The following is a 12,185-nucleotide window of genomic DNA, read 5'->3' on the forward strand; positions in this document are numbered from 1 at the left end:
GAGCTTAATTTCATCCCCCACCAAACATCGGCTGGCGAGAACAATCACACCGTCTTCGATTTTGTCTTTGATAGCATATTACCCTGTACTACTACTGCTCTGTGTTTTATGAGTCAATGTCATAATATAAAACGGAGTCCCCAATACTGCTTAAACAAGCATTGTGTTCTACATTTCATAAAGCAAGACACCACTTCGACCACATCTGAAGCATTCACCTCTCCGGTCTCGACTGAACATAACTACACAATATGGAAGGACTCAAGAAAGCCTTCGCTAAGGCGAAGAGCGAGGGCAGAGCTGCTCTAGTAGGCTATTTCACCAGTGGCTACCCGACAGCAGAGGAGACGGCAGATATCATGCTGGGCATGCAAGCTGGTGGCGTCGGTGAGTCAATATTCGTCGTATACAGTAGCATATATTAACAGACTACCAGATGTCATAGAGCTTGGTCTACCATTCACAGATCCCATCGCCGACGGACCTACCATTCAGAAGTCGAACAATGTCGCTCTGGCCAACAAAGTGAATATTACATCTTCCCTACAATGCGTCCGGGATGCACGAAAACGAGGTTTACATGTGCCAGTCGTGTTCATGGGCTACTACAACCCTCTGCTGAAATACGGCGAGGACAGGATGTTGACAGACTGCAAAGAAGCAGGTGTGAACGGCTTTATCATGGTTGACCTTCCGCCCGAGGAGGCTGTACGGTTCCGCAACAACTGCAAGAATCACGGATTGTCGTATGTGCCCTTGATTGCACCAGCTACATCAGAAAAAAGAATGAAGTTGTTGTGCAGCATTGCAGATTCTTTCATCTATGTTGTCAGCAGGATGGGTGTGACTGGGGCTACGGGAACTTTGAACACGAAGTTGCCAGAGTTACTCGACCGAGTGCATCAATATTCTGGTGGTGTTGCAGCTGCGGTCGGTTTTGGTGTTAGCACAAGAGAGCACTTCTTAAGCGTACAGGAAATCGCAGAAGGTGTGGTGATAGGAAGTCAAATCGTCATTGAGCTCGGCAAAGCAGAACAGGGCAAGGGAGCGCAGGCTGTCGAGGACTACTGTGCACAAATCACTGGTAGAAGGCCTGGCCATGCGAACAACACTAACGGTGTTACTCGAGAGGTTGGCATGGTTGAGACTATGAATGCTGCGAAAGAGCCGAATGGCAACACAGTCAATGGCATGAACGGTCATCAGGTACAAGTCGACGACGTTATCACAGATGCGGACAGACCCGATGAGCCAGGTCTCGCAGATCAGCTGGATGCACTGAACACCTCCACAAATGGCACCGAGCCAAACCCAGATGCTATTCCAGCCAGATTTGGCCAATTTGGTGGTCAATACGTGCCCGAGTCGCTTATGGACTGTCTCGCCGAACTAGAAGACGGCTTCCAGAAGGCGAACAAGGACCCAAAATTCTGGGAAGAGTTCAGGTCATACTATCCATATATGGGTCGAGAGTCGAAATGTCATCTCGCGGATCGGTTGACCGAGAAAGCAGGAGGCGCCAACATCTATCTCAAGCGAGAAGATCTCAATCACACTGGTAGTCACAAGATCAATAACGCTCTTGGCCAGATTCTGGTCGCAAGAAGGTTGGGCAAGACCAAGATCATCGCCGAGACCGGTGCTGGTCAGCATGGTGTCGCTACTGCCACCGTCTGCGCAAAGTTTGGTTTAGCATGCACCATCTATATGGGTGCTGAGGATGTTCGCAGACAGGCTCTCAACGTCTTCCGCATCAAGCTTCTCGGAGCCAAGGTCGTTGCTGTCGAGGCTGGCAGCCGAACACTTCGGGATGCTGTCAATGAAGCCCTGAGAGCATGGGTTGTCGAGCTCGACACAACCCACTACATCATCGGCAGCGCCATCGGCCCTCATCCATTCCCAACTATCGTGCGAACATTCCAGTCAGTCATTGGTCAGGAGACGAAGAAGCAGATGAAAGAACTTACTGGTCGGCTGCCAGATGCAGTCGTTGCTTGTGTAGGTGGTGGCAGCAACGCTGTTGGCATGTTCTACCCTTTCGCCGAAGACAAGTCAGTCAGGCTCGTAGGTGTTGAAGCTGGTGGTGACGGTGTGGAGACTGGCCGGCACTCCGCTACCTTAAGCGGTGGCAGTATTGGGGTACTACACGGCGTTCGGACCTACGTCCTGCAGAACGAACATGGACAGATTGACGATACGCACTCCGTTTCAGCTGGTCTTGACTATCCTGGTGTTGGGCCTGAGCTAGCAGGCTGGAAAGATGCTGCACGAGCCACCTTCATCAATGCCACTGATGCTGAGGCTTTCAAGGGCTTCCGAACCTTGAGTGAGACGGAAGGAATTATCCCCGCGCTGGAGTCAGCACACGCCATCTGGGGCGCCATGGAGCTTGCAAAGACGATGAAGAAGGAAGAGAACATCGTCATTTGCCTTTCAGGTCGTGGCGACAAGGATGTACAGTCTGTTGCTGATGAGCTGCCAAGACTGGGACCTCAAATCGGTTGGGATCTGCGGTTCTAGAAGAGATCGATTACAACTGGGAGGAGTGATACCCCAGCACCAATGACGAATTTGTGGGAGATCGTGGATGGTGCGCTAGCTGCCGACGCCGTTGTTGATCAGGTGGAGGAGGGCGATGACATCGGGGCTCGGGTGGCCGTGATCGATTATGCCTACCATCACAGCAACAAGAAAATGTCTAAGCAGACGTCAAGCCAGCGCCAATTCTCTAGCATACGTCAACGGAAACGTACCAAAAGATCGGTGTCATTCTCCTTTCCTGATTCACAGCGAGCTCCGGATGAAGACATACTACCCGTTGACAGCGAAGTGGAGGAAGAGATTGACGATGAGGAGGCCGATTCTGAACGTGAAAGCGATGGTTCCGACAATGGCTCCCAGCAGACTGATAATAGCGGCAGTTTGAACGTCGATGACTTTACCCAGGATGCTCGAGTGCTCCAAGGTGTCGACCCAAATTTGGGGTCAGATCCTTCCGACGACTTGCCCACTGCCTATCCGCCCGTGGAGGGAGACGACGATGACGATGCAGACGTACTGTTCGCAAACCCGGTGGGATCGTCCTCGCAAAGGACTGTGCCCCCACCCCAAGCCGCGCACGACGTCCTTTGGCGCACCGCGTACAACAACGCAGTTGCACTCGATTTCACACCAGAAGACGCGTCGCAAGCAGCAGATGCGGAGCTCGAGAAGCATCGCGAACTCCAGATGGCGGAGAACCCGAATCTTAACTCTTCCAGAGGACGTTCCAAGCAGTTGGCGATGCGCAAAAAATCTGATGCACTGCGCAAGGAAGAAGCTCAAGCACTACGAGTGGCGGATCAGCATGGCGACACCGATGACACCGTTGGACCGACCACACCAGGGCTGGGTGCCGCTCAAGCTGGCAATGCTGATCCGCTTCCCTCACCCACAGTGTATGCGCCAGAGGAGCCCGAGGTCGAAGGCAAAGGAAAAGAACGTGTTGATATTTCGCCGTACGAAGAGGAGCAACAACGAGCTCGGGGACGATCTCCAGACCGCAATCTGAAGCGTTACCGTGATGGTTCGCCCATCAAAAGAGGCGGGCGATCAGGAAGATCACAATCCAATATGCGTGGCAGGAGCACCATTCGACAAGGCGGCGCACGGGTTCGTAGGCGCGAAAGAAGCAGGGTCGGTCGTCGAAGGAGTGCTTCACCGTCTCCGTAGGATTATGTTTGATCATAGGAGGAGTACATTGGATGGAGGCAAGGGCATTCGTACCGTACATACATACATAGCGTGAAACAATCAGATTCTGGCACTGCATCCAATTCAGGCTTCTATCTATGAAGGCTTCTATGCTCTGCTTGAGACATCTCTATACGCGCTCTAATAACAATGTGACCTTGCGCAAGATCTATGCTAACATCTGTGCCCTCAAAGTCACCACTGGCACCGACATTGACCTGCGTTGAAAAACAAAAGGCCAAATTGGGACCAGCGCGCTCATCGTAGCAGTGCGGTGCAGCTTCTTCTGATCTGCTTCGACCTGCTTCTATGCATAATGACCATATCTGCGGATGCAAGGTGCACACGACGTGGACAAATACCCTCATCCACCTAGTGGAGAGAATAAATGCTGACGTTGCGGTTCGACTTGCCTCCGTTCCTCCCCCATGTATTCCTCCGCAGCTCTTCCATATTATGCGATATATGGTGTCCCTTCTTGATGATCCACCACGCACCTCCTTATCTCCTAGACCAGTTCTTCTTGTGCCAATCTCCATCTCATGCTGCGCGCTTGTTCCATCAATCTCAATCACGATCATGACCTCAAGACAAGAAGCCCAGTCAGTGCCATACCAGCAGCATTCAAGAACGCTGACCTGAGATGACGCCAAAGTTCTCCTTGTCTATTAGTCGTGTCTTTTTCTCCCGCCTTGATATCGCGAGGTATGGTTGTGGTTCTTCGACTTTACTGAGGTGATACAGTAGTCGCGTTGTTTATGCAACAGCCGACTCAGGCTTCTCGTACTTTGCGACGAAAAGTTTCTCTGAGTTCCTGCTAAGCCAGACCGTGAACTTCGTGAGTTCTTCTTTGAGACGCTGGACAGATTGTGCGTCCATGTTGGTTTGCGCGATTAGCTCGGGCATGTTGACTGCGGTATTGTTAGCATTGCCATGATGAATAACGAGGGACAGAGACTTACCTAGTAATCTTGCAAGGTGCTCGCCACCGTAACAATCACCGACGCCTTTCCCTTCCCAGTCCTTGTTTGTGCCTGATTCCCACCATTTTCTGACCTCGGATAGTTGGGGTCGTTCAGCTCGATAGAGGAGGATCTTTCCTAGAGCACGCTCAAAGTATACCTTCATGCCCATGCAGAACTCCTCTAGGATCTCGCACTCTGGACCAAGCGATCTATGCTGCTTCTCTTCTTGGAAGTAGCTGTCGATTATGAAGTTCGCTGGTGCTTTGGATGGGAGTGGGACGAGAAGACCGGTTTTGGTTATATTCTCCCAGTCGTCGACGAGGAGGTTCTTGAGGTTGTCGGGGATGGCGAAGCGAATGGAGGGTCGTTGGGTGAATGCATCTTCCTGTGGGATTGGGGCATGGTTAGCAGCTTCCAGGAAGGTTTCTGGCTTTTTGGACGTGGTGGATTTGGGGCCTGGTCCTGAGTTGGCCGTGGTCTCCCTGACAGGCTCCTGTGGTGGCTCCTCTCCAGATTCAGATCCGGGTTTGTCCAGAAGTTCAGGCTTGTTGGCGACCTTGTTAAGACAAGCTATCGCACTCCGTGGAGGATATTTTTTCACTTTGGGGTCCAGCTTGGATGCTGGAGGTAGCTTGCGACCTGATATTTGTCGATATGCTGTGATACGTGACAGCCAACGAGGCTTGTTGATCTTGCTAGGATCACCATCGGGCGCAGACAAGTTTTGTGATGGCGGCCCTTGATGGAGCGATGTGGATCCGTTAGGCTCAGCTTCCATAGCATCATTCGATCTTGAACGGTCTGGAGATGTTCCAACAGATGCCACACGTCGTCGCTTAGATGGTCGCTCCTCAGCATATTGGGAGTCTTGCGTGTTAATGCTTAAACTGTCATCTTCGGATCGGCGCCGCTTAGTGGTCGCTGTAGACCCGAGCGATGTGAGGATATCTGCGGCTTGAAGGGCGTCAGGATCTGGCTGCTTGTCCTCCGAGGCATGGTCGGATTGCAGAGGTTCTGACCCTTCGTATTCGGGCGATGACTCAACATCTAGAGCTGGAGATAATTGTGGAGTGACAATGCTTCCGCGGTGGGGGCCCGAGTGTAGTTACGGCGTTGTGGTAGTGGCTGTAGTTGTGCCACCAAGGAAAGGGATGGGTGCGGCATCTGCTTCTTCATCTGATGCTGAGGGTGGTGGGGTGTCAGAAGTGCCATCGAGTTGAGGATGAGAAGCAGCGTGAGAAGAAGCGGCGGGGAATGGTGAGACACCAGAGGTGCTACTAGGCCGGATTGATTGCAACCCTCCCACATGCGCAGATGCTGCTTCACCTGCGTCCTCATCCTGCTGTTCAGTCTGCGCATCCTCAAAGTCCTGAGCAGGAGACGCCGACCGAGATCCATGAGCATTCGTAGCAGTAGCTTCTGGTACGTTGATAGAAGGAACAGTAGACTGTCCTTGGGTCGCAATCTCATCGCCGTGCGTATGACCAGACTCCTTGCAGGCCTTTGGACCACAACCAGGCCTCCAAGTTGGTCCTGTAGTGACACCCTTCACAAAGACTTCACCAGGATTTTCGTGGCCAGGCTGGCACCCAATGTGCTTCTCTCTGCACCAATGACACGACTTCGACATCCGCTGGATCTTTGGCTTGGCACCGCCGCCTGACTTCTTGGGCTTGGAAGGCGCTGGGGTCTTCTTGCGGCCCTTCGAAGGAGCACTAGCGGCAGTAACTCCGTCTGCTGGCTGCTCCGTCTTCGCCCGCTTCTGAGGCGGTTCAGCAGGCTCATCAACTTCAGAAGCAGGTCGCTTGCGACTTGATGCGGCAACAGTGACAGTGTCAGCTATCGACTTTACTGTCTTTGATGGTCGCTTGGTCTCTTCCAATACCGAAGCCGAGCGTTTCCGACCACTCCGTCGTGGTTCAACAGCTGGCTCTGATGATGGTTGGACCGACTTCTTCCTACCAGCTGGTTCCGTTGCTTCGCCTGCTGGCTGAGATGGTTGAGCAGATCTGTTTCGTGCACTTCTACGCACAGATGCGACAGGCGCCTCAGGTTTCGATGTCTTGCGCTTCTTGGCCATGTCGTTGCCTTCTTCAACGCTCTGCATTGGGAAGTCCGCACCATCAACAAGCGCTAACTCTTCATCTTCCATGATTGTAGGAAGACCTGTCGGCGCCGGTATGGGTCTACCTCGTTTTGACGGTCGCTGCTCTTCTTGTTCGTCGATTTCTTCAGCCTTACGCTTGTTTGAACTTCGAGTTGTATGCTTGACCTTCTTTGATTCTGTCGGTGGCTCATAACCTGGTGGCCACTTGCCATTTTGTTTGTATACCTTAGGGAACCTATCCGCGTCAAAGGTGCCACCAGACCCGGGAGGATCAAGACTAGTAGGTTCTGTAGCCACACCAGCTAGTGGTACATGTTCGTCTTGATATCGCCGCAAGGGTACACCTGGCATATAGACCTGTACCGGCACATCTGTATTCTCCTGCATAGCCTTACGTTTCGCCGTGGGTTCGCCGTTTTCGTCAGGCTTCATATCTTCATCGACGTCCAATAGGTGATCATTGATATAACCAAGTTCTTTGACGTGAGTGCCTCCAAGCAGAGGTGCGAGTCTGTGCTTGTCTTTCGTGATAAACAGCTCTGGTTCATCTGCAGGCGCAGTAGGTATCCTATAGATTTCGTCCATGTTTAGATCGCGTAATTGGCGTATTGTCGGCTGTTTCCCACTGTCCACGATGTAATTGATGTACTTGTCCCTCTGCTCCCGTATCTCTCCCAGGACCGATGGCTTGCGTGGCTCTGTGGGATCATTTGCGTACTTCTCCTTGAAGTACCCATACATAGTGAGGCCAGGCTTGGGACCAGCCGCTCGCTCCTCTGCTTTTTTCTTAGACCGAGTGTTTCGACCCCCAGCAGAGACCGGACCCATAGCTTTACCGGCTTCAGTATTGGTTGTAGCTGATGGCCCATCTTCTTTGGTCTTCTTTGCCCGCTGAGACCGTCGAGCCGTCGTAGTAGACACTGCTGTTTCAGCGGACTGAGTTGGTTCAATTATGGCCTTCCCAGCTTCGGAGGTCTCCTCAACATCTGCCGATGTCTCTGAACCTCCGACTTGTGAGTTTTGTGCCACAAATTCTGCCGCGTTGACTGGGCTGGTAGTGGATGATGCTGAGCTCGAGCCTTGTTTATTGTTCTCGTGAGACTCCTCTGATCCAACTGACTGTGATGGCTGTGCAGGCTCGACTGCAGCTGTCAGTCCAACGGGCTCAACCGATTCAAGGTCGGCTGGCACCGTAGGCTCGGACGAATCGGACGTTCCTGCAGGCAGTGCGGCTGTTGCTGTTTCAACTGAAGCATCAGGCGACACTGACGTGGTGAGAGCCGACTCTGTGTTCTCTGACGACCCATTCGACTTCGCGGACTCTTCCTGCTCAACGGACTCCGCTGGCTTCGACGAAGCAGATCTTACTCGAGAAGCGGCCTTCTTAGTTCCCTTCGAGGATCCTGACTTGGCAGGCTGAGCTGACTTTGCTCGACCAGCCGACTTCTTGGGCGCTGTCTTGATCTTCGCAGCTGCCGCAGGCTTTGTGACGCCAGATGGCTTCTTCATTGTCTTCTTTGTTGATGATGAATTGGATGATGAATTGGATGATGTTGACGATGCACTAGCTGCTGGCTTGACCGAAGCAGATCTGGATCGTGTTGAAGGTGCCATTTCGAATGAATCCAAGGGGCCAATTGGGGTTTCCAGGATCCAAGGGAAGATGTAAAGGGTTAGGATAAGGGAAGACGAACCTTTTCTATATCGTTGTCCCTTGCTCGCTTCGTGCCTCGTGCCGGCACAGACGAAGTCCTCTCCTCACTACCTCTACCAGATCCGATCTCTGATGCTTGACCTTTTCGACCCTTGGCGGTTGTTGAAGGCTTTGCTGATCGAGGCGCGTGTTGTTCGGTCGCAGCCTTTCTGAGATTTACTGCAAGTTCGCGGTTTTCTTCTGTATTCTTGCGAAGACGGTCCTGGGGTACCCAGTCGTCCCAGCTGAGATGTAAAAGTGATCAGTGAGTGTTTTTCCAGATCAGAGTAGCAATTCTAATGGTTGCGCAATCCAGAATTGAGTCTGTTAGAAGGTATTTGAAAGCTTGATAGCACAAGCAGAAGTGTCTAGAGTTGGTGGTTTGGGTTTTTTGAATCTGGTGGTTGGAGGTTCCGGAAGTTGATAGATCGGAAACCAAGTTGGTGGGAAGTAGATAGGAAAGAGAAAAGGTCAAGCAGATTAGGAAGAAGTTTGTCTTGCAGCAAAACACCAACGGGCACGGGTGATAATCTCAATTGCACTTTTACTTGCAATGTTGCTATGCTAGCAGGTACTAGCACGGTTTGGGAGGGGGAACCGCGGCATTCTGATCACAAGGAAGAAAGTGAAAGTACTCACGTATTTTTCCACCCCTTGTAGTGAACTCGATATTCGAACGGGCTAGTCTTGTCCTTTGGGTCTTGCTTCCGCACATCCAATATCTTCGCCTCATAGAGAAGCTCACCGTGGAAGCATAATGTCTTCTCGTCCTTCTGATACGAGGGTTTGCTTTCGGCGTTGGCTGGCGCCATGTTGAGTGATGGGCTCGGTCAATGCCTGGGATGCTCGGTGAGTGAAAGTGCTGATTCAATGGAGCCTAGGATAGTAAGTGACACAGATGAAGAGGCAGGAGAATACAAAGTACGTCAGTATGCCAAAAGTGCAACAATGGTGAAGGAGAGAAAGCTGCCATGAGATGTGTTCGAGGAAAGTGAAGTCCGTTTGCGCCTTCTGATTGGCTGCCTGAAACGCGTCCCTGAACGGTCAGTACGCGACCACTTTGCAATCAAAGCGTGGTTCCCATCGAGGCGATCAATTCTATCACAAGGGACGGAGCTACAAGCATCTTACACCTTGCAAACGGTCCGGTCGTGTATAACGTTCTGGGCAGAGGGGAGCACATTCGCGCGTTGATCAACGATTCTACAACCACCCATTCTAGTGATATTCTTCCACGGCTGCCAAGAGTCAAACAATAACCCCATCGCCCTGACGGAGAGGGTCTTTGTCCGAAGTCAATAGTCCTCTGAAATGGCTTCAAGCACAATCCCAACAATAACAGAATCTACTATCCTCCAATCATATCTTCTTCACCCCTCCCCTCTCCCAACCATCCTTCCATACTCGGCGTTCCTGACCCAGGTACCAACATCCTACCGGGACCCCGAGTATGCATCGTCCTTGAAACGCCTGTATAGAGACCTCCAGTTCCGGCGCGCCATTACAGTCGAGCAAGTCCGAGACAACATCGAACGAGAATGTGGGCCTCGCGCCGCAACACTAAGAGCGAAATTAGCACGGCAAATTGCTATCGATGAGGGAGACCGCGAAGCTGATGCCGAGGAAGAGGCTTCAAGGCGAAAGCGGAGGCGGATTGCTACGAATGCGGAAAGGCTAGATGGGGAGGAGGCCGAGGATGCACAGATCAAGGAGGAAGAGCTCTCGGATGGAATAGACGAGTTTACTGATTCTCGTTATCTCGCTGCTCATCAGACACTCTATGATCATCAATCAAGTCTGCATCCGGCTGCGCATGTTCTGCCATTGGCGTCCGGTCTTGACCATATTAGGTCAAGTAGTGCTTCAGCATTCCATACGAAGGAGTCACTGCTCAGTGCCATCGAGAACGCGACTGAGAGTTTGGAAAGAGAGATTGAGGGTCTTGAGGCTGAGTGTGCGAATACAAGAGAGCAAATTTCTGAGACGGTGGGTGGACTTAGTGATCTGAGGTACGGGAAAAGACATAGGGAAAGTGAGGATGAGGAAGGTGGTCATCAATTCGGTGATGTATTGGAGGCCATTGGCGAGTTCAGGGACGTGATGAAAGAGAAGATAACAGCTTAGAGCTGCTACTCGGTTGCTCATGGATGATCATACATTCTCGTACTATTTTTCAATCGGCGTGCCACGTTCATGTTGCCCGCATTCAAAGTGAGATAGCCAGAGACCGCAACAGAATAAATCCAAGTTATCCAAAAGCGCACATATTTCTGGCCTACTTGTGCGCAGCGATAACCTTCTCCATCTCCTCATAACTACCCATGTAAATTCCACTCCTATCGTGAATACTCTCTGGCACAACCTCCAACAGTCTCCTCATATTGCTATCCACAGCTTGTCCGCCAGCCTGCTCCATGACCATAGCCATAGGCGCACACTCGTACAAAATCCTCAATTTGCCCTTCGGGCTCTTCTTGTCGGCTGGGTAGGCGAAGATACCGCCGTAGAGTAGCGTTCGGTATGCATCCGCGACCATGGAGCCGATATAACGGGAAGAATAAGGTTTGCCATCCTTGCCATCGGCAGTCTTGGGTGGGAACTTGAGGCTGTTGAAATACTGGACGGTCTTGTCCTCCCAGTAGAGCGAGTTGCCTTCGTTGACTGAGTAGATGGCGCGTTTCTTGGGCATTTGCATGTTCGGGTGGGTCAGGATGAATTCGCCGAGAGCGCTGTCCTGTAGGGCAAGTCAGTAGGAGAAGAAAGGGGGATTGTCAGGCTAAGACTCACAAGGGTGAAGCCGTTGACGGAGCCTCCTTTCATGGTAATGACGAGTTGCGATGAGGCACCGTACATGGTGAATCTGCTTCTGTCAGTCTTGCGCTTTGTGTCGAGTGCCCCATAGCGTAGTTACTCACCCAGAAGCCACCAGCTCGGTACCGGCTGCGAGCAGGTCCTTCACCTCTGGTCTGCGTCCATTCGCGATCACCTCATCCGATAATTTGGAAATAGCGAAGATGGTGCCGACCGAAACACCAGCGTCGAGGTTACTGCTGCCGTCGATGGGATCGCATGCAACCATGTATTTCGCGTTGGGGTACTCGTCGAAGTAGATGACCTCCTCCTCTTCTTCAGAGATGAGTGCTCTGCACTTGCCGGATCCTCTCATAGCGGCAATAAATAAGTCATTTCCGATCACATCCAGTTTTTTCTGGTCATCTCCCGTTGTGTTTGCAGAACCAGCTAGACCTGTGAGATTGATCAGGGTGGCTCGTCGGATGTAGTAAGCTATCGACTTGAAGGAGAACTGGAGCGCTTGGCATAGCAGTCTGTAACATTGTCAGCTACCATGCTTTGGGTTTCCTGCTGGGGAAGCGTACGTGAAGTCTCCTGTGGCTTCTGGGTGTTTGTGCTGCTCTTCCGTGATGAATCTTGAAAGGGTGATGATCTCTGTGTTGATCTTTTCCGCCCCAACACCAGTGCCATTGCTGCCGTTCTCAGCCATTTTGTTGGCCTTCTAGGGGCTTGACTCTAGAAGCACGATCGATTGGGTCCTTTTGCTCGGATCGACTTGGGAAGTCTGGGTCTGCGAACGATGCTGCCGAGGTACAAAGCTGCTGTTTCTGGAGGGCCGCGATCAACACACGGTACAAGCAAGTTGGAGTAGCTATGTCAGTTGTTTGAAAGCAAG

The 12,185-nt window shown here is 51.8% G+C and overlaps 5 protein-coding genes across 5 annotated transcripts; 3 read left to right on the top strand and 2 right to left on the bottom strand.

Annotated features, from left to right (window-relative positions):
- Window positions 1-251: 251 nt before the first annotated feature.
- Window positions 252-2,520, top strand: TRP3_1 (anthranilate synthase / indole-3-glycerol phosphate synthase; the record flags this gene model as incomplete). Its single annotated transcript, XM_064871872.1, has 2 exons — window positions 252-387; window positions 437-2,520. The coding sequence occupies 2 exons, from the start codon at window positions 252-254 to the stop codon at window positions 2,518-2,520; spliced, it is 2,220 nt and encodes a 739-aa protein (XP_064732252.1).
- Window positions 2,521-2,562: 42 nt separating this feature from the next.
- Window positions 2,563-3,711, top strand: PMZ80_003444 (uncharacterized protein; the record flags this gene model as incomplete). Its single annotated transcript, XM_064871873.1, has 1 exon — window positions 2,563-3,711. The coding sequence occupies one exon, from the start codon at window positions 2,563-2,565 to the stop codon at window positions 3,709-3,711; it is 1,149 nt and encodes a 382-aa protein (XP_064732253.1).
- Window positions 3,712-4,488: 777 nt separating this feature from the next.
- Window positions 4,489-9,309, bottom strand: EAF3 (Esa1p-associated factor; the record flags this gene model as incomplete). The annotated part of the gene is made up of 5 exons (XM_064871874.1): window positions 4,489-4,643; window positions 4,695-5,776; window positions 5,807-8,503; window positions 8,551-8,742; window positions 9,137-9,309. 5 exons carry the CDS (start codon window positions 9,307-9,309, stop codon window positions 4,489-4,491), a joined length of 4,299 nt encoding a protein of 1,432 aa, XP_064732254.1.
- A 499-nt stretch (window positions 9,310-9,808) lies between these two features.
- PMZ80_003446 (uncharacterized protein) lies at window positions 9,809-10,621 on the top strand (the record flags this gene model as incomplete). Its single annotated transcript, XM_064871875.1, has 1 exon — window positions 9,809-10,621. The coding sequence occupies one exon, from the start codon at window positions 9,809-9,811 to the stop codon at window positions 10,619-10,621; it is 813 nt and encodes a 270-aa protein (XP_064732255.1).
- Window positions 10,622-10,772: 151 nt separating this feature from the next.
- Window positions 10,773-11,999, bottom strand: FBP1 (Fructose-1,6-bisphosphatase; the record flags this gene model as incomplete). The annotated part of the gene is made up of 4 exons (XM_064871876.1): window positions 10,773-11,231; window positions 11,285-11,357; window positions 11,413-11,823; window positions 11,875-11,999. 4 exons carry the CDS (start codon window positions 11,997-11,999, stop codon window positions 10,773-10,775), a joined length of 1,068 nt encoding a protein of 355 aa, XP_064732256.1.
- Window positions 12,000-12,185: the final 186 nt, after the last annotated feature.

This window comes from Knufia obscura (assembly GCF_036327395.1).
Source record: "Knufia obscura strain CCFEE 5817 isolate CBS 148926 chromosome Unknown scaffold_3, whole genome shotgun sequence".
Taxonomy (NCBI): domain Eukaryota; kingdom Fungi; phylum Ascomycota; class Eurotiomycetes; order Chaetothyriales; family Trichomeriaceae; genus Knufia; species Knufia obscura.